The following is a 20,028-nucleotide window of genomic DNA, read 5'->3' as shown; positions in this document are numbered from 1 at the left end:
AGCAATAGATAGAATTTGGAAGAGTGCAAGCTTGTGATAACTGAGTTGCTCAAACAAAATAGATTTACAACGGTGTCAGAAGGTTATAGATTCTTTGGCAATAAAAGAATGGATAGACAAATGAGCTGTAGCCTCTGTCAATGAATGATGTTGCATGCATTGCAGTTTTCTTCCCCTTTTATGTGGATTTGTGAAAATGAATATTTATAGGATATAATTTTATTGAATACGTTAGGCTACAAAATAAATTTATAAATGCAGGAGCTGTCTGCCTACTTTAATAATTAGCTAACATATTTTAACAAACATATTTCTTCACTTTTGATTTCTGAAGTTATTTATTTATTTATGTATTTGGAGGCATGATCTTAAATGAGCAGACACTTGAAAGAAAATATTTTTAAAAAATATGTGCACTCCAACTCCTGGCCAGGAAAATCAATGTCCTATGGGCAAGAGATATCAGTTATATTTTAAATATTTAGCTAGTCCACAGATACAGAAGACAGTGCTCTAAAATAAGAGATTAATTTACTAGGGTGAGAAGTAATGACATAAAAGTTCACCCCCTTTCAAAAGATGTCATGCAGTATGTATTTTGGAGTCAATATTAGAAATAAGTAACATTCTAAATGTAGAGTCAAACTACATATATCCTACTGTTAACCAGCTTTTTTTAATGGGAAACACGATTTCTATTCCCAGGCTTACAATTAAATGCACGTATTGAGCTTAGTAAAATGCATTCAAGTATGTTCAAGACTAGAGCTTAATGGAGTAGGATAATCACAATTTCTTAACATTGTAATTCTAGACATTCTTACTCAGAAGTAAGACCCAGCGCATTCAGAGGTTCTTACTCCCAAATAACTTGGTACAGGAATCTAACCTAAATAATATTCCCCATTTTTTTGAAAAGGGACAAATCCAGGGGGGGAAACCAACACTTACTAATGGGCTACTCAGAGGATTAACGTGGCAGTGTTTTCATCCAAAACAGGACTGGTCAGCAGCCCACCACTTATTCAAGCAAATCCAAAAAGCTGCTTCTAAAGTCAGAAGATTTTCAACATAACATAAGGAACTTAAGACCAGAAAAAGAAAAAAGAAATTCAAGGGTACTTCTGAGTTTACATGCAAATGCTTTAAGAAGTTAAACCAGTTCCTCCCTGCTCAGCTATAAGCCATGCTGGCAAGAGCTGATGGGAGTTGGATTCTAACACCATCTAGAGAGCCACAGGCTAGTCACGCTTGCTTTATATACATATCCTACTCCAAGATCACTTGATATAGGGTGGATTAGAAATATTTTAAGGAACAAGTAAATAAAACATTCATACCTGCCTTCCTACAATGAACCCAAGGTAGCTAGCAACGTAAGTTTTCCCCAGCCCTTGTTTAAACTAAAATGTTGAGTTACAGTAACATGTAAGGTATTTCCCTAAGGCTAGGCAAATAGGCCCTGAGATTTAGAAATTAAACCTCACGTATGCTGAATTAAAAAAAGCACATCCTATAACCTTTCCTTCTAAAAGTGCATTTTCATCTTTGAACTTCAAAAATATAAAAAGTACCTGCCTGCCAGTTGCTGGACAGTTCCATGAAATGGAAGTGTAGCTGCCCTTTTTAATATAAGCCCAGGGCACTTCTGTTGATTCTGAAAATTTTTAGTTTCCACTTTAAAATGAGATTTAAAGCAGGCGGCCACTGTCCCATGGCTTCAGAGATTATGATATGCTTTTTCATTTAACATAGGCTATCAGTATTCTAATAAAAGGATAAGATCAGTTTAGGCTGTGGTTAGGTTGTTTATACACACCAAAAAGAAAACTTTTCTGTACTTACTATAGACACACAAACAAACTACAATAGACTGCAGTTAAATACATGCATTTCTTTAACTGAGAGAGTTGGGGCTACTCACAATTAGCGGAAGCCACTTCACCCCTTACGAAAACTCCCTTCTCATAAATGCAGTATTTAACTGGAAGATATTGTATAAAATATTTAGAAATTATCTTGCTTTTAAATACTTAAACATTTTCACATTCGATTCATAGCCACAAACTGAGATGTTTAGACTGAAAGGAAAAGTTGGATTTGTAGCTTCCGTTATTTTTCCAGTATTTCTACGAGGAAGCTTCTATGTGAACTATTTAATAGACACTTTCCTATTTGTAGTGGATGGCAGAAAATGCAATGCATCTGCAGGATGTGTGTTTTGAATTAAGAGGGCTAGTTTGATGAGTTAACCCAAGTTTTTAAAAACAGGTTTAGCATATTAAATATTTGTTAGGGAAACATATAGAATTATGTCTTTATAACAAAATGGATCCAGAATGTAATTTGCTGAGGTTTTACTTGCTGTAACATATAATCCCAAAACTTCCCGTGGTCACAAAAATCTCTACATTCAGGTAGGTAGCCGTGCTGGTCTGACGCAGTCGAAATAAATTTAAAAAATTAAAAATTATCCAGTAACACCTTAGAAAGGTGCTACTGGACAATTTTAAATTTTTTTATTTATTACAAAAATCTGAATGCCAAGCCCCAAGATTTGAAAAGCCTGAGCAATGTTATGTGACTTTTGTTCCATGCATGCCATTTTTGCTGAAGTCTTTTTTTAATGCAATGGTTTCAAATCAGAATGTGGTGCTGTATAGTATCAGGGTGATTATGCAGTATCAAGGTTCTGAAGAAAAAGTAAAGCAGAAACGATCTTCTTCTGTTAGTTTCTCTCTCAACACCTTGGGGTACTGGTGACCTTTAAGACTTGGCATCACTGCAGTTCCACAGCAATACAGTCCATCCAAGTTATTTATCTAGAATTAAAACAGTTTTGCCTTGAAATTATACTTGGATGATTAATATTAAAAGTTCTTAAGATGTGTCGCTTACTTTCTGTTGTTGATGTTGTTATAATTATTTGATAGAGATGGAGAGATCTTTGGTAAAGTTGAAAAATTGGATGCACCTGGGGACCTTTAAAAATATGAAAATGTTAAATTAGATAAAAATGCTGAGACTGCAAAATTAATAATGAAAAAAAAAGGAAAAGCTAACAGATGAACAATGTATGTAAATAAGTATGAAAAATAAGGTTTTCATGATCAGAGCAACAAACAGCCAAGGAAAGTTGTCCAACCTCAAAACATTTAAAAAAAACATTTCACTTGTAACTCTTCACAGTTATCTCAAAAACAAAAACACAAAAACAGGAATTAAAACAGCCAAAGCCACAATTAACATTTGGCAAAGATATACTTTTACCAAAAATCACAAGTTAATTGCGTCACAAATGAAATGCATCTTCTCCCTAATGGCAAGAGTCACTATTTTATGACGCTTTTAATAATTAGTTGTGAAAGTGCAACAGTACATTAACAATAAGCACTCTGAAAGCAAGTTTAACAGCACCTTAAAGCACCAGTTCAATTCACTATTTTAAGCCAACTTATGACCATCACTACACTAAAAAAGCATTGTCAAAACAGTATTTCATATTCAGCTATCTATATAAGAAATGCTGAAGTCTTGATTTGTTATTTTATTTGAAAAAAACACTGACTATGAAAATTTATACTACAAAGCTGCATTTTAGTACTATTAACCAAGGAAGCCAAGCCAAAAGTGCACCAATTTCAAATAAACTCCAACGATGGTTGGGAAAGATCTAAACATATAACATCATTTCATGCAACGAAGTCAGACAGAAGACTACAGGTTCACAAAAGGATGGTTATACATACCTCAATATTCCAACTCTATGATTCACCCTTTTTAAAAGTAAAATGCTACAATCTGCTCCATCAAAATAGTATAACCCAAACAGAGCACAACAGCTCCTTTGGAACATAATGTTATCAACTAACCTAATATGCTACCTAGTTAAAATAATTACGTCTGGCCTATGTCAATGCACAGTTTCCCCTCCATGATCCACAATGAAAACACACCAAGCATGACATCAACACTGATAATTAGAACAAAGGCCACCTTCAATGAGAAGATTTAAACTTTATACATATTAGTATCCAGTATTCAAAATGTTATCAATCATTTTGAACTAAGTAAAAATACTACCATATCGTGGAAACACCCATTCTGAAAGAGGTTAAAGATAAATAGCACCAACTTATCAAAGTGCCTCTATCAATAAAGTATAATCACTCATCAAGAGAGTTTAGAATGTTACATCCAGCGAACAGCCACATTCTGATCCTTTCTTTAAACACTCATAAAAAGGCTCTTCTGTTCTAAGTTTGTTTTTAGCCAGTAATGTCTATTACCACTAACCACTCCATTGAAGAGTGAAATCAGGTGGTTGAAGGCCTATCATTTGAAAGCAAAATGGGATGAAAATAAGATGGTAACTCCTCCATACTTGGGGAACTCTCTAGGTACACAGAGGTATCAAAGTTTGTAAATAAAATAAAAAAACCATCCGAGTTTACAGAATCCTGATAGTAGTTAAGCATAGAGAGAAAGGACTCAGCTATTCACGTTTTAAGTGTGCTTTAAGAGCAATAGACAATGTGACACTAGATGGCAATGGTGAGCCTTATGGGAAATTCAATGAAATTTCAAAACCGCTTAAAAAAAAAAGAAGCATTTTCAGAACGGTTTTTATATGTGTATAGATTCCACCAAAGGAAGGGTGTATTGAAAATAAAGGTAGGCAGACTGTGAGAATGTATCGAGCAGTTTTAAGCTATGGAATGCTCTTGTTCACTGAAAAATAAGAAGGAAAAAAAGGAAAATCTGCATATATTCCCATCCTCAACTGCCTAACTAAAAAGCTAGCAAATTCTTAGGTTTGGGGCTGGCAGCCCTCCGACACTACCTAGCACTCCAGGGAAAGACGGGAAGAGAAAAGGAGTCCTTAATCCTTTAATCACTTCTAAAGTTGCCTACCTTTCTTCACCCAACCTTACAAAGAGGCCTAAACATGCCTCCATTCCAGACTTAATGAAGTTCTGAGCAAGACTATTCCCTCTCAGAGGTTTTGGGAACAGCGTAACATTGTCCTACTAGTTCCCTCCATCATGCCTACAATTAAGGAAGCAAATCAGGACCACTCCAAAATAAAATAGTAGCTTCTGCATATGTTTGCAGAAGTATGCAAGTTTATTATTGGAAGAAATTTTTAATAAATCTTCGCGGAAAGGCACGCTTGAGCCATTAGAGTTCTGAGGCGGCTACGGCTGGATGGAATACTCAGTGGTGGAATATAAACTGCAACATTTTGTAGCAGTCCTCGTCTGAAGCCTCTATAATGTTGTAGCCTTGACAAGAAGTCTCATCTGTATTTCTTAAAAATAATAATTGCATTTGGGGGAAGAGGGTCACACATAGATAGTAAATGTAAGACTGACATCTGGCAAATCACACCTACAAAAGATTACCCCTGAAATTCATTGGGTGCATTTTTTTTTGGCCACCTATTTTAAGCTGGCAAGTGAAAGTTTGTGTGCATCACGACTTAATGCCGAGTACTTATTTTACAAGGGGTTACAAAAATGAATTGGTATAGCAGCGTTCTGTGAACTTCTGTTAAAGCCACATGAACGGCTATAACAAACCACACCACAATGAAACTGGTCTTACACAACAGGAGGAACCAACTTACACATAGGATTTAGTTTAACTAATTCAGGTGAGTTAACTAAATCAGAGGAGTGGACATATAAGCACTTTCTCTACCTTAACACACTTATCAAGACTGCTTAAATGGTTTCATTGGCTTCAGAATCCCAATCCAGAACAGACAAAGAGCCTTTCTGTTGGTCATCAGGCAATGGCATTTCCCTCTTGCCTTTGCCCACCCTCAAGCCCTAGAAGCCTTCATAAGAGAGGAAGAAGTGTGAGGGGAGAGAGACTTTCTGTTCTTCATCATCAATGGCGTTTTACAAGTTGTGTGTCCTTGTTTCTCAGTTTGATCCTTCTACATGGTTTTGTATGTTTTGTGGTATTTTATGCATTGTGGTTTGCTGTCATTTTTATTGCTTATAGATTGGTAATTCTTTATTGTGGTTGATAAGTGTAAACTGTTTAATTATTATTTGCTAATGTTTAATTTTACTGTTTACAATTAGATTCTGATGGATAGTTGAATGTTGCTTTATTTGGTATATATGTTGTTTATTTTAAAGTTATTGTGACTTTTTATATTGGATCAGATTGTTACTGATTGATGTTTCATTACGTTTTTGTATGTGTCAGAGGCCATATGTGTTGGGCGGGGTATTTATTATTATTATTAATGTGAAAGTACAATCCTTCAATATCTTGGTATGGAGTGGGATTTTATTTTTCCATGTTCCGATCAATTCCATCTTCAAAGTCAACTTAGCAGCTATGTTTCAAATATATTCCTAATCTTCACAATACTTCGACATAAGAAGCAATAATCCCTTCCGAGCGTAAAGAAAAGGTAAGGTAATGAGCAGTACAAAGCTTTGGAGAAAAACAAGCATAGTAATGATGTGCTGTGGTCCCCTAAATAATAATTACACACCATAAAATGAACTGACAATAATAGAGAAGCATATATTAAAATTATGTGCATGCCGGGGAGTGGGGAGTGAGCAAGCGAGGTAATACAGAAATTATAACCCACTTACAATAATTTATCAGATTAGTTCATCAACATTGAATTAACATTCTAATCACAAATCATGAGGAGGATACAAAGGGGTGTTTTGTATGGGATCAAGCAACCTTTTTGAACAGCTGATACCCATGCTGACTCAATCTGCTTCTAAAATGTCATGCAGTTTGAAAAGTAGTTTGCAATGCTCAAATGTCCCCAGCCTGCACATGGGGTTATTTTAATCAGAAATGTGCGGTTATTCGGGGATGGTTAAACAACCGTACCTCAGCATGGAAATATTCTACATTGTTTTAGCTGAGAATAGCTAAACTCACACAATTAGTTTGGCAACTCTTGGATCTTTGAGGCGACCCACAAAACTGTACATGGTCAAGGTAACCCACAGTTTTACAGTGTCAGCTATCGCAAAATCAGAAGAAGGAATCTTTTATTCACTTCCATTGTTGGTGCATCCGGTCTAGGAGTTAGGATTCATTCCAAGGGGTTAATTCCAGAGTTATTAAAATATCTGCCGATAGCTTTCTTCACATTAAAAATAGGACACTGAGACACAGCTGCCTTAAAGAAATGTGTTTTGTCTTTTTTTTTTTTTTTTACTATTTTTTGTATAGAAGAACCACACTACTATTACCCTACTACTGAAAGCAGTATATTAGGAATTTGCTGGTCAAATACATCTCTATGACCTCCAATCCATCTAGAGGCACTACGTTCGCAGAAGCAAGATTCCTTGTCTGTATATTAAAACAAAGAAGAAACTGAGGACAAAATTAGGTATACAGACATGGAAGCTTGCTTCTGCAAGATTTAAATATATTAAAGTCAATTAAAGGATCCCAATATAAAGAATCGTAGCCACGCCTGAATGGGTCTTATGGCATACACAGCATATTCCGCTAACAAGAAAATGTACCACAAACATTAAGAGACACATAAGATGAATAATACTTGGGTGACTTTATGACTTTCTTTCATAAAAGAAGTGTCATTGTATACAGAGGATTTTGGATCACACCCCATGTCAAAACTGAATCATCTCATCTTAGTCTACCAAGCTAATTTGCTCACATTTAGTCACCAGATGCTAGAACTTAAGAGAAACCATGCCAACAGGAGAAATTGTCAGTTAGAATCTGTTGTCCTCAGCAATTGCTAAATGCACAAAAAAGAAAGCAAACACAGCATGCCGTAGAATGAAGTGCACTAAAGTGTTCTGGCCTATAATAAACTTCAGTATTTTTTACAGTCCTGCTAAATGAGACATAACCAAATACTGGTAAGGTTTCATAATGAACGATTCCTTCATGACAGTCTCAGCCAATTTTTACATTAAATCCAACACATGAGGAGACACCGTTCCAGGGTGGGTGAGTGTGGTGGTCTTGAGCACAGCTTTTAGCTTTGACATAGAATTACAAAAAGGAGTAACATTTACAAGCCACGTGCTACATGCATATGCCTGGTTAAAGACTGTGAGGAACATGCCGTCCTGGGACTACCCATGCAATATAATTAAATAGTGCGGTAAGCAGTTTGAAAAATATACAGATTGGTATGGAGTCGTTCCTGACGTGAGGAAAGAGCTTCTAACAGCCTTCCATGTGGAAGGTTGGAAAATGAAAATTGGATCCAAGAGTTACTGACTTCAACAGTCCAAATATTCAAGATTAGGAGAAGCTAATTTGAATATTGTTAATTATCACAGAAACATAGGAATCTGCCTTAAACTGAGTCATGACAATGGTCCACATAGCGTATCATTGCGTGGACTGATTAGATCTGGTTTCCAGACAGATCCTTTCCTAGCTATATGTGGAAATGTCAGAGATTGAACCTAGAATATTCTATGTGCAAAGAAGAATATGTTCTACCCCAAGCTACCTATCCCATTCTTAGAAGAGTTAGCTAAATGGCCCTGGAGCAAAGTGTTTAAGAAAAGCATTTGGCTACATGAGACTGCTTAGATATAAAGATATGAGTACACCTGGCATACCCATTGTCAGAAAAAATAATGACCAACTAAACCAGTTGTGTTTGAACTCCTATTGATTTCAAAGAGATTGGAGGATTCTTGACTTTGTCGTCAATATAACAACAATTAACAGTAAAACTAAAATTTGCAGAGAGTAATATGGTATATGTATTATAAATCACATTCAAGAGTGTATGCAGCCTCCATGACTTCATGAAAATGTTTAATTTAATAAAGTAAATATTCATGTGACTAAAAACTTTTAATCAGGATACTTTTGAAAATAAAAACTTTAAATTCTTGTTTTGCTTTGATTAATTGCTGCTTAAATATATTTCTGAAGAAGTTTTTCATTTCACAATTAATATTATTCTTTGAGAGTCCTCTGTTTATCTGTTTTCTAATAGCAATGGAGGACCTCAATGTAAACCAAAGTGACTATGGAATCTCATACTGGGTGGAATAAAGTGTAAATAATTTATTACAAGCCATTACTTCTACTACTAGTCAAATATCTAAACCTTCAATTATGAGCTAAACAAAATGTAAAAGTAACAAACAATTCCATGCCTATAACGTAAAAAGTATAGCGAAACAAGAATATATGAACACCCAAGCACTTGGCATGTATTAAGATGAATTATCAACATGGAAAGAGAGCTAAAATGACTTTCATCAGTGATGTGACTTATTGAAGTATCTGAAGAATGCAGACAAAAGTTGATTTAATATGTTTAAGTCTAGCATCTAGGTAAGGAACTGCCTGTAACAAAGCAGCAGCACAATGAAATATTAGCACCTAAAAAACTAACATGTTGAAGCAAGGCCCAATAGCTTCTCTTTGATGTGCTGACATATTATTTATTATTACTTAATACATTCATATCCCACCTTTTCCCACAATGGAATTCAAGTCAATGTGCATGGAACTCCTGTTTGACCAAACCCAGATTCAAACCTGCTAACCTTCAGTAGGATGGCTCAATAATGTGCCTTAAGGGCCAGATTCAACTAATGAGTCCCTACTAGTGGAAGCTAGCACAAGGACTTCGGCTAGCACAACTGGGCTTTTTGCCTCTCTCCCTACCCCACAAATATGTGTCTGTCAGGGGAAATCCCACAACAGCACACTGGGGATGTAAGATCGATCCATCTTGCAAGCCAAAAGGCTTGCGCTGATGGCATGATCTCAGAATGGGTATACTGCACAGTGCAGGTACACATCACGCCCAGATGTGGCCCCTTTCAAGATGTGTTGTACTCCAGTTTTCAGCATTCCAGAGCATTCGCTGTGCTGGTTGGGGTCAATGGGAGTCCAACACCATCTGGAAGGCCATCGGTTCTAGGGTGCAATTTCCCTTAGATTAGAATGGGTATACTGCACATCACGCCCAGATGAACACTGTCTTAAAGGTGAAGTTAAAATCTGAATATACAAATGAATAATTCAGCACACGGCATAGTAGCGGGCTACTGTAACCTTCTCCAAGTGTATTTCAATACCAAAACCAAATATATAACATTCGGTATAAAGATTCAAGTTTTGAAGGATGTTTGAAAGTGCAAATATTAAATGGTAAATTCTTAGAGATATTAAACATTATTTTGTAGAGGCACTTCACCTATAACCATTCAATCTTAAAAGCAGTCTGATTGCTTTCTATCACTTAGGGAAGGTATTTAAGCATCCAAAGTTTGCTTGGCTGCATATTCTGCTGAATTTGGAAACTTGCTCAATTTTAGCAATTATTCCCACACATCTTCATGCTTATACAACTGCTATCTATTAATCTGTATCTAGATACAGTATGTAGAATCAGCTTCTGCATTTCAGTTTATATTTACAGCATTTCTATAGAAAAGGAAACTGTTCCACTCTCTCTCTTCTCCCACGCCTCCTTCAACATCTTTTGAATTTTCTTCTCATTTTCTCCCTTTTGCCTTTAGCAGGATCACATGGCAATATAGGTAGGTTTTGAAGTATTTCATTAGGAAACGGGGGTGTTTGTTCTTTTTGCTACATTTACCCTTATGAAAATTATTTGAAGCTGCTATATGAAATATTTCAAAGCATATTTTAGTACTCTACTAAGATGTACTGTTTGGAGCAAAAGGGCTTATTGTTTCTCTTTTCTAAACAATGTATTTTAGAACACTAAAGATTTTAGGATATTAACATTCTATTTAAATAATAAGTAAATAATGAAACGAAACTCAAAATATACAAGTAGATATTGAACTTCAAGAAATGCCCTTCCATTCATACTGTGGAGTGAAATCTGGGCTTTTAAAGCCACATATTTATTTAGACCTATCAGATGTACAAAATGGACCTGTTTCTAACATACCATTTTTAAAAATAAATAATGTCAAGTGGTGATGGTGGCCAATTCCAGGCACCCTTGGGAGAAATTGATAATAACCCATTTAGGAATATGCTTCCTAAAGTGACCTTCCCCAGCCTCCTCCTTAACTATATTCTGTATATCATAATTTAATATGTTATGGCTTTTTCTGTACATTGCTTTGTATGCCCATGGACATAGAATGTGACCAAGAAATACAATAAGTCACAGGATTGGTCTTATTCAATCCTATTATTGTAATACAATGAAGACAGAAGACAGAAGACGGAAGACAATCAATAATCATAGTATTTAAAAAAAAAGGTCACAAGGAAAATAACGTACGCAATGATTAGTAGTTTTGACATCTTTCCCATATAAAAGAATCTATTCATATTTAGCCCAGATTCCTAATATTGCAATAATGACTTAACCACAGGTCTACAGAAATACATGCTCTTTAATAACATCTGAACAGTTACCAGCCACATAAACCTGTGGAATATAATTCTTGTTCTTCCAAGGAAAGGCATATATTACTAACATGAATGTACTGTTTCCAAAACTACGTTGAAAATATTTTGGGGTACAGAAGCAAATCCAATAAGCCACGTTGTGGGAAGCACTGATTTGTTTTAATCACTTACTTTGGAGCTGAAGGACCCCTTGGCCATGTTCCATCTTCATTTTTTTGTTCTATCACTAATACCTATATTGAATAAAATTTAAAGAGAAAAACTAACTTCATTACAGTTAAGGAAAATGAGAGTACAGTTTAAGACTATCAACTGGACATTAATCCACTTAGAAATGATATAACATCCATTACGGAAACAGTATGAATCTCAAGATTTTCCTGAGATTATCGCTCATTTAAAATCAGAACAAAAAACCTTCTCCTTGTGCACACATATAGACATACACCAACACACACCTTGAAGAGGTGGCAAATATGCATCCCAAAACTGAATGTCTGTACTATTGATAGGGCTAATGAAACTTATATCTACAGATGAAAGTCAATTTTGTGTGCACAAACTTTCACTCACACAAACATTTCCTTCCTCTCAATTGGCTTCAAATCTCTGCCAACTCTCCAGAGCAAATTTTGGGGATGTGCAGGGAGCTGAAGAGAGGACGTAGAAGCCCAGTTATGAAAGCAGAAGTCCCTTCTTCTGGGAACTGGACACAGCTGGTTATCACTCCTTACTCTTGCAGAAACAGCAAATGGATTCATGCCTTAAAACTGACAGTGCTATATTTCGAAGTGGATACCGTATTTTTTGCTCTATAAGACGCACCAGTCCACAAGATGCACCTAGTTTTTGGAGGAGGAAAACAAGAAATAAAATATTCTGAATCTCAGAAGCCAAAATAGCAAGAGGGATCGCTGCACAGTGAAAGCAGCAGTTCCTCTTGCTGTTTTGGCTTCTGGGATAGCTGCACAGCCTGCATTCGCTCCATAAGATGCACACACATTTCCCCTTACTTTTTAGGAGGGAAAAAGTGAGTCATAGAGCAAAAAATACGGTATTTACTCATTCCCCCCCTGCATTCCCAACACTCCTTTATTATAAGCAGATACAACAAAGTTTTAAAAATGCAAAACACCAATACTATCAAACAAAAAGCTCTGATCTTTCTAAATGTGTCCTATCTGCAGCCTTCAACAGAATTGAGTAAGAATTTCTGAGAAACTTTGGAAATAGTGTGAATCCCCCCCGGACTACATTAATATATAGCAAACCACTGTTTAACAGTGATGCTGATACATGTTTTGAAATATTTTATTTGGACAGGTACCAGAATAGGTTGTATTCTATCTTCTGCTTTTTAATCTGCATATAAAAACCTTTCCAATAAGAATTACACAAAGTCTTTTTTCAGGGTTATTGATAGATTATAATGACCAATTTAGAATGAAAAGATAAAGATTTTAAACCACTAATTACTACAGTATGCTGATGACATGGTGCAAGGGACCACCAATCAAACTTAGTTATCCAAAATACAATGCCGCAGCCTAGAGAAAACCCTATAGGTTTTATATATCCTGGGTTGCATCCAATGTTGGTCATACTCAGAGCAGACACAATGAAATTAATGGACCTGACTAATTTAGGGTGATTAATTTCAGTGGAACTACTACAGCTATAATCCCTACAGTCCCAGTGAGACCAGGACTACATATTTTATATATCTATAGGCCTAGGCAGTGCATTTCTGGTAATTAAACATAGCAGGTAGCCACTGCAGATGGAACCCAAGCTATATTAATTTTAAATTTTAACATATTTAATGCATGATTTTGCTATGCCTGGTTACAACCCAAAATTATACAGGTTAAATTCTTTTCACATACAGCATTATTGTTGAGCCTCTTGTTAGGCAGCTCTGTAGAATATTCAACATTCTTTCATCACACATAATGGACCAAAGAGTAGAAGGAATCATTTCTTCCACATTTATTACAGAATAGAATAGAATAGAATAAAAATGTAGATGCTGAAAAGGCCTTTGATAAGCTAGAATGGCCTTTTCTATTTGAGACCCTTATATTGTTTAATTTTGGAATCAAGTACAGAAGCTGGGTCTTAAACAAAGTAATAAGCTTAAATTTGCATAAGTGATATGTCATTATCCATTTTGAAATTAACTAAAAGCATAAGGCAAATGTGTTCTCTGACAGCACTATTATTTGATTTAGCTTTGGAACCGACATAAAAATAAAAGAAGGTGAAAGATAAAAGGCATGAAATTAAACAATGATAAAACATAACTATACATCAATGACAAATCTAATTCAGACTTTGTCAGAAGTAGAAAAGCTGATAGCAGATTATAGACCATTAATTGGATATAAAGTCAATTAAGATAAAATAGAAAGATTCGGTATTAATATAACCAAAATTTGAAAGGGGGCAAAAGAAAGATTTGCATATAGCTGGAAAAAAGCCTACATATCATCTCAGGATCAAAGTAACTAACAAACAATATGAATTACATAAAAATAATTATGTCATTTCATATAATGACTGGACCAATCTTTAAAAAACAAAACATTTTTTTCTGGGAAAATATCCACTGAGAAAATGGCAGTGTTGCCAAAAATCTATTTCCTGTTTCAAACCCTCACAATTAAGAATATAAAATACACACATACAAAACTTGAATATAAAACAGAATATATACTGCTCAAAAAGAGAATAAAGTAACAGACATAAATAACAGAAGCAATATTTTACAGGTAGATGACTATATATTTTTCTTTGGGCATTCTGGCCCTTATATGAATACAAGACTACATTAATATATTTTTTAGTTTAATAAAATCTTACTTCTGGTCGGTACAGTGGTACCTCGCAAGACGAATGCCTCGCAAGACGAATGCCTCGCAAGACGAAAGAGTTTTTCGTTTTTTGAGTTGCTTCGCAAGACGATTTTCCCTATGGGCTTGCTTCGCAAGACGAAAACGTCTTGCAAGTTTGTTTCCTTTTTCTTAAAACCGCTTGAAGAGGTGCAGTTGCGACTGACCGTGCTTCGCAAGACGAAAAACCTCGCAAGACGAAAAGACTCGCGGAACGAATTAATTTCGTCTTGCGAGGCACTACTGTATACGTAACACTAAATCTATTTTTAGCCACCCAATATTAGAAGCTGAGGCTGTAATCTCACAAGCTGAATTTAAAATCACCATTGCATAAAATACTATTAGGAGATAGCACTTACAGAAGTACAGCCGTTAGAAACACCTTCTTAATATCTTCTTGGTTAAAGATATGGGATCCTAACAAATGTCTATTAACCTTAACAACATCCTTTTTGGAGTCCCACTTGCCTTCTTGCCACAGCATGTGAATCTGGAGAAGGCTGTGGGGAAGGCACATTAGGAGAAACCATGGTGGGCTGGACATTCGCCCTGACAGACTGAATGGTATCAAGCATATTGGTATTTTTGGCAGCCTCTTTCAACTGTCTCATCATAAGAGGAGTAAATGTGACACTTTCTTCCTGATGCACAACCACATTTTAGCCAGGGTGGCAGCAGTAGGAGCAGTATTGAACTGCAAGATAGAAACCACTGAATCTCTATGCCGAGACTGATGTAAAAACGCTTGATCAGAGGTGGCAGTATGAGGGAAGCTTACTCGTTGCTTGGTGGCAGTGGCTTGCTGTGTAACCAACAGGCCAGAGGAGCAACAAACCCTTAAGCAATATAATATTAGAATAGGCCATGGAGTGCCCTTGAAAACTCCCCAAAACTAATCCCTCGAAGATAAAATGGAGTGAAAGAAGGAACCCTTCATCCATTCCAGACAGCTGCTCATTTTGTCTAGAGTCCAAACAGTGCTGCTGCTATCCTATATAATGAGCATGGCACTTCTCCAACATCACTATAGATGGTCTCTCTTCTGCCTGCCACTGCTGCCACAGGGCATATGCCACCACTTGGAATGTGGCTGTCTGCTGCCACCACTGCCAATGTGGACCCATTTGGGTTTTGCAGGGATCTCGGTGACTACAACTAATACAGAATGCGGCAACTAAACTGGTGACTGGGAGTGGCCGCCCAGACTATACAACACCGGTCCTGAAAGTCGTACATTGGGTCCCGGTACGTTTCTGAGCACAATTCAAAGTGTTGGTGCTGACCTTTAAAGCCCTAAACGGCCTTGGCCCAGTGTACCTGAAGGAAGAAGTGTCTCCACCCCCATCGTTCAGCCCGGACACTGAGGTCTAGCTCCGAGGGCCTTCTGGCGGTTCCCTCACTGCGAGAAGTGAGGTTACAGGGAACCAGGCAGAGGGCCTTCTCGGTAGTGGAGCCCACCCTGTGGAATGCCCTCCCTTCAGATGTCAAGGAAATAAACAACTATCTTACTTTTAGAATACATCTGATGGCAACCCTGTATAGGAAAAAAATTAATGTCTATGTTTTACAATTTTTTATGTACTGTAAGCTGCTCAGAGTGGCTGGGGAAACCCAGCCAGATGGGCAGGTTATTATTATTATTAATTATTATTATCTCATGTCCAGTGCAGCAGGGCCAATCAGGTTGTGTAGTGCTGCTGCAGTTCCTACAGAATCCAAAAAAATTGTGGGTGCCTGTTTTCACACCATATCTGTCCTCCTTCAGGCATGCCATGCCCCAAATGCTAGATACTCTGCCCACCCTCCTGGCCTCTGCCCACCCTCCTGGCCTCAGCTGCACTTTTCTCTTATCCTTCTGACACACTGCTGCTTAATTAGTCCAGTAAACTGAGACCTGATCTTAAAACAGGCAACAAGCAGCAACTTGGAGGTTTTTAAACAGGCAGCAAGCGTTGGCTCTGGAAAAACTGTGTAGGGTCAGACCAATCGATTTCAAAGGGAAAGAATTTAGATCAGGCCAAGGTTTACGGCCTGATCAAAATTCTATAATTTACAATTTAATTATTTTATAATTAATTGGTATGTTATAGATCAATAGGGGAGGAATAAAGGAAGAACTAATTCAATAGCAAGGGGGCAATTAGTTATGGTTCTATTAGCAGGGGAATCCAACACATGCAGACACTGAGGGGAAGACAAGGTCTCAGGGAAAGACTGACACAAACATAGGTGGGGGAAATCCCAGGCAAAGAGGTAGCTCCAAAATAATAGGCTAAAATGGAAAAAAGGATAACTTTACCCAAACTCTGTAACACAGAATTAGGCATGCATCCACTCACTGCACCCAGATCTTCTCAAAGCATACACAAAGAACCAGCAAAATCAGGTCTCTTTCAAGTAAGGCAGGAAAAACAAACTTCCGCTCCAAGGATGAGCCAACTCAAAGATGCTCATGGAGTGATTACTTTTTCCTGCCTTTAAACTACTGGACGATGGAACACACTTGGTGTCCTAGTGCCCAGTCAAGAAAATGTGGATTTAAAGGTGGAGTTTATGTGCAGTGGAATTGGGTTTTTACTATTGTTCATATAAAAAACTGATTTTGAAATGACATTTAATGACATTTGAAATGACATTTAAGAGTGGTTTTGCCATCTAGTATGGAAAGACACTGTTCAAGAATCACAAGTCATAAATCTTCATATAGGCCGATAACCATTTCTCCAGCCTCAGCAGACATGGTTAATTAAGTATAAAGCTGAAATAAACTTTAACCAAACTTTAAGAATAAGATGTCCTCAATAAGCAATTTTACCATGAATATATGCCAGAAGAGTAGAAAATCTCCAGAATTTCAGATTTCTACATATAGCCTACCTGTCCCTGGTACAAGCCAGCGTCCTGTATGGTACTGTCTGGTTTATTCAAAGGTTCAAATGTGTTACTCATGTATTTGTTCCACAACCTGGTCTCTTTTTCATCTGGAATATTGAAGATTTTCCTTATCTCCTTTTCAATTGTGTCTATATTGACAGAAATGGGGGAAACGTTTTTTTTAGAACCCATGGTATCATAATTCCTTGGTTGCACAAGTTGTAAATATCCATGTTACAACACACCACATACAAAAAGCAAATGGCAAGATTATACAGATACATGCAGCAGTATGAATTGAGGATATAAACTGGGTTTAGCCACTCATTCTACTCAATGTCTTAAAAGAACTGACCACATGCATTTAAAAAAGATTAGTAAGCTTCTTTGGCCTGACATTCATTTCAGCTGAGGAATCTGAACTTTGCCAGTTTTCTCAGACTATGGTCATATAAAAATCTTTATTATATACATTTACACTTATTCTATTCAAATTATAACACTAGGGAGAACTTTGTACTGGAGCTTTTTTTACACACAAATACGATTATTAATACTGTGAATGTGTCATAAAACATGTTCTACAAAACCCCACAAGATCCAAAGACACATTTTAAAGAAGGTTTTAAAAGCAGTAATTCATGTTATAGACAGCTATGGGCATACCGATTGTGTCAGCTTTACTAAATCTTCTTGTTACTACATTGTTCATATTTCCGTTTTCACACAATTTTAATTCGGTCAAATATACTTCTACTTTGCAGTGCTTGACAAACATACCCTGTTCAACTACCTGGAATACAAACAGATCAAGAATGGTTATTTGAATAGAATATATTAATCCCTAAATGCATAAAACAAAATTCTGAACACTTCCAAATACTCAGTTCTTATTTTAGAGTTTGATGTTTTATAACACTTTGAGAATTTTTATGATTTTAAAAAGCATGGAAGCTAGATCATAATCATTCTTTTTACGTTTAAAAATATGTTTACAATTAACAAGATAGCCCCTACTAATTCTATATAACATTACCAATATTCCAAAAAAAAACAAAAAAAAAACGGTACAATGAATAAAATATATATAATACCAGCAAGAGTTACAACATTGGTTAACTGATTTTCTAAGTAAGTGATATGGTAATTTTCACTTTTATTTAGGAAAATGATTTTCTAATTTGTTCCTTGTCATATATTACTAACGAATGACAAAACTTGCAAATTGAAGTAAGCAGAATATTCACAATCACCTCGTATATACTTCCATCTGATCTTCTATGCTGTAACTGCATAAGTCAGCCATGTAGACTGTCCTGAAAATAGCCATCAGCCTGATATGTGATACATCAGACAAATATGGTGAAGAAGGAGGTACCAAATAACTGCTAGAAGTAATATGCTATAGCAACAGAGTTAATGAACACTCACTAAAGGGAAGTATTAGTATATTAATAAGCATTTTCCAGGTATTTCGTAGCTTGACTTGGATATTTAGGGGAAACTGAATCTATAGAACTTGCTTATGCCAAATTATTTGTATGTACTGCTGCAGCTGAGCTTTAAGTGCAACAGAAGAGTGATACCACCTTGTGTTACTATAAAACACAGCTATTCTTGTTGCTAAGGTTACAATCAGGGATATGTGAATGCCACTATTTCAAAGAAGCACTGAAAAGCTGTAAAACGATGTTTGCTTCAAATTTTAGCATGCTAAGAATTTGGGCTATCATTTTTTAAAAGTACATTTCAAATTTTTGATTTTTTAATTTGAAAGATTTAACATATTCAACAAGTTCTCAGAGCAGCTTAAAAAATTGTTTTATGTTGTATGCAGAGTTAAGCATGTTTATTGGGGCTGGTAGAAGCTGATTTCCTCCACAAGGCAGTACCCTTAGCCCCCTAAAAATGTTCCATGTAGGGTCAGGAGACCCTGCCAAATGGGGTGGGCTATGGTCAGGGTGGGCTAAGGACTTCCAAGGAAATTGAGCAGAGGCAACTTCCTCAAGCAGGAAGGTACCTCTGTTCAAGTTTGGTACCTCTGTTCAACTTGTAGCTTTTATATGTAAGACAAAGCAAGTCCCATGCTCTTCTCCCAGTTCAAAACTTAGTTGAGTTCCAGGGATTATGTAGCAGGGCCCCTTGTCCTTCCTTCTAAATGCAGAATTATTAGTTCTAAGTCTGGAAGGAAGAGCAGAACACCTCTAGAATGCAGCCCTGTGTTACGCAGAGTTGAATTTCAGAAGCTGCATGCAGGATTGCTTCCACTACGGTTTTAAATCTGAAATTGAAACTGAATCAAAACAGCTCTCTGCACACAAGGTCCATCCTTCCAGTTTACGGCTGCAATACCATGTATGCTTAACATTCCAGTGGGAAGTCCCACTGAACCTACTTCCGAGTTAACATGCATAGTTTGGGCTGCAAGTCTGTATCTAAGCTGAATGCAGCTTAGATAATGAAGGGCTACATATAAAAACGAACTACTAGTGCAAATGCAACACTGTGGAAACACAGGCTAATGGCTGCTGGTTGTCACGGATCTCTCCCTGTTTCTGGAAGTGGAAAGAAAGATGTGCACAGAAGCAAAGAGAGGGAAGTTGTGATGGCATGCAATGAGATGGAGCATCCAGGAAGGGTATCAGGTAAACAGATGTCGGTGGCATTTTATATACAAGCCGGATCTACCTTTGCTATGCTATTCCTAAACTGATGGTTCATGATGGAGTGTGTTAAAATAACAATATTGTAAATTGTACCAACAATTCAAGCCAGCATATGCTCTTAATTTTTAGTTTTCATTGCAACCAAAACCTCTCTATGCAGCCAAGCAACTTACAACCCCCCCCCCCAA

General features: G+C 36.6%; 1 protein-coding gene across 5 annotated transcripts in view; it reads right to left on the bottom strand.

Moving 5' to 3' along the window:
* Positions 1-20,028, bottom strand: part of USP15 (ubiquitin specific peptidase 15) — a 52,557-nt gene that overhangs the window by 19,566 nt on the left and 12,963 nt on the right. For 2 of the 5 annotated variants that reach the window (XM_083574423.1, XM_083574422.1), the window contains exons 4-7: positions 17,841-17,967; positions 17,178-17,323; positions 11,578-11,639; positions 2,899-2,982 (exon numbers count right to left, since the gene is read on the bottom strand). In XM_083574423.1, the coding sequence (XP_083430549.1) occupies positions 2,899-2,982; positions 11,578-11,639; positions 17,178-17,323; positions 17,841-17,967 (419 nt within the window). Of the gene's footprint in view, positions 1-1,578; positions 1,763-2,898; positions 2,983-11,577; positions 11,640-17,177; positions 17,324-17,840; positions 17,968-20,028 lie in introns of those variants that run through there. The other 3 variants (XM_083574425.1, XM_083574424.1, XM_083574426.1) reach the window with 2 other exon arrangements.

This window comes from Podarcis filfolensis (assembly GCF_964270895.1).
Source record: "Podarcis filfolensis genome assembly, chromosome: 10".
In the NCBI taxonomy this organism is placed as follows: domain Eukaryota; kingdom Metazoa; phylum Chordata; class Lepidosauria; order Squamata; family Lacertidae; genus Podarcis; species Podarcis filfolensis.
This window is presented reverse-complemented; position numbering and strand designations above follow the sequence as displayed.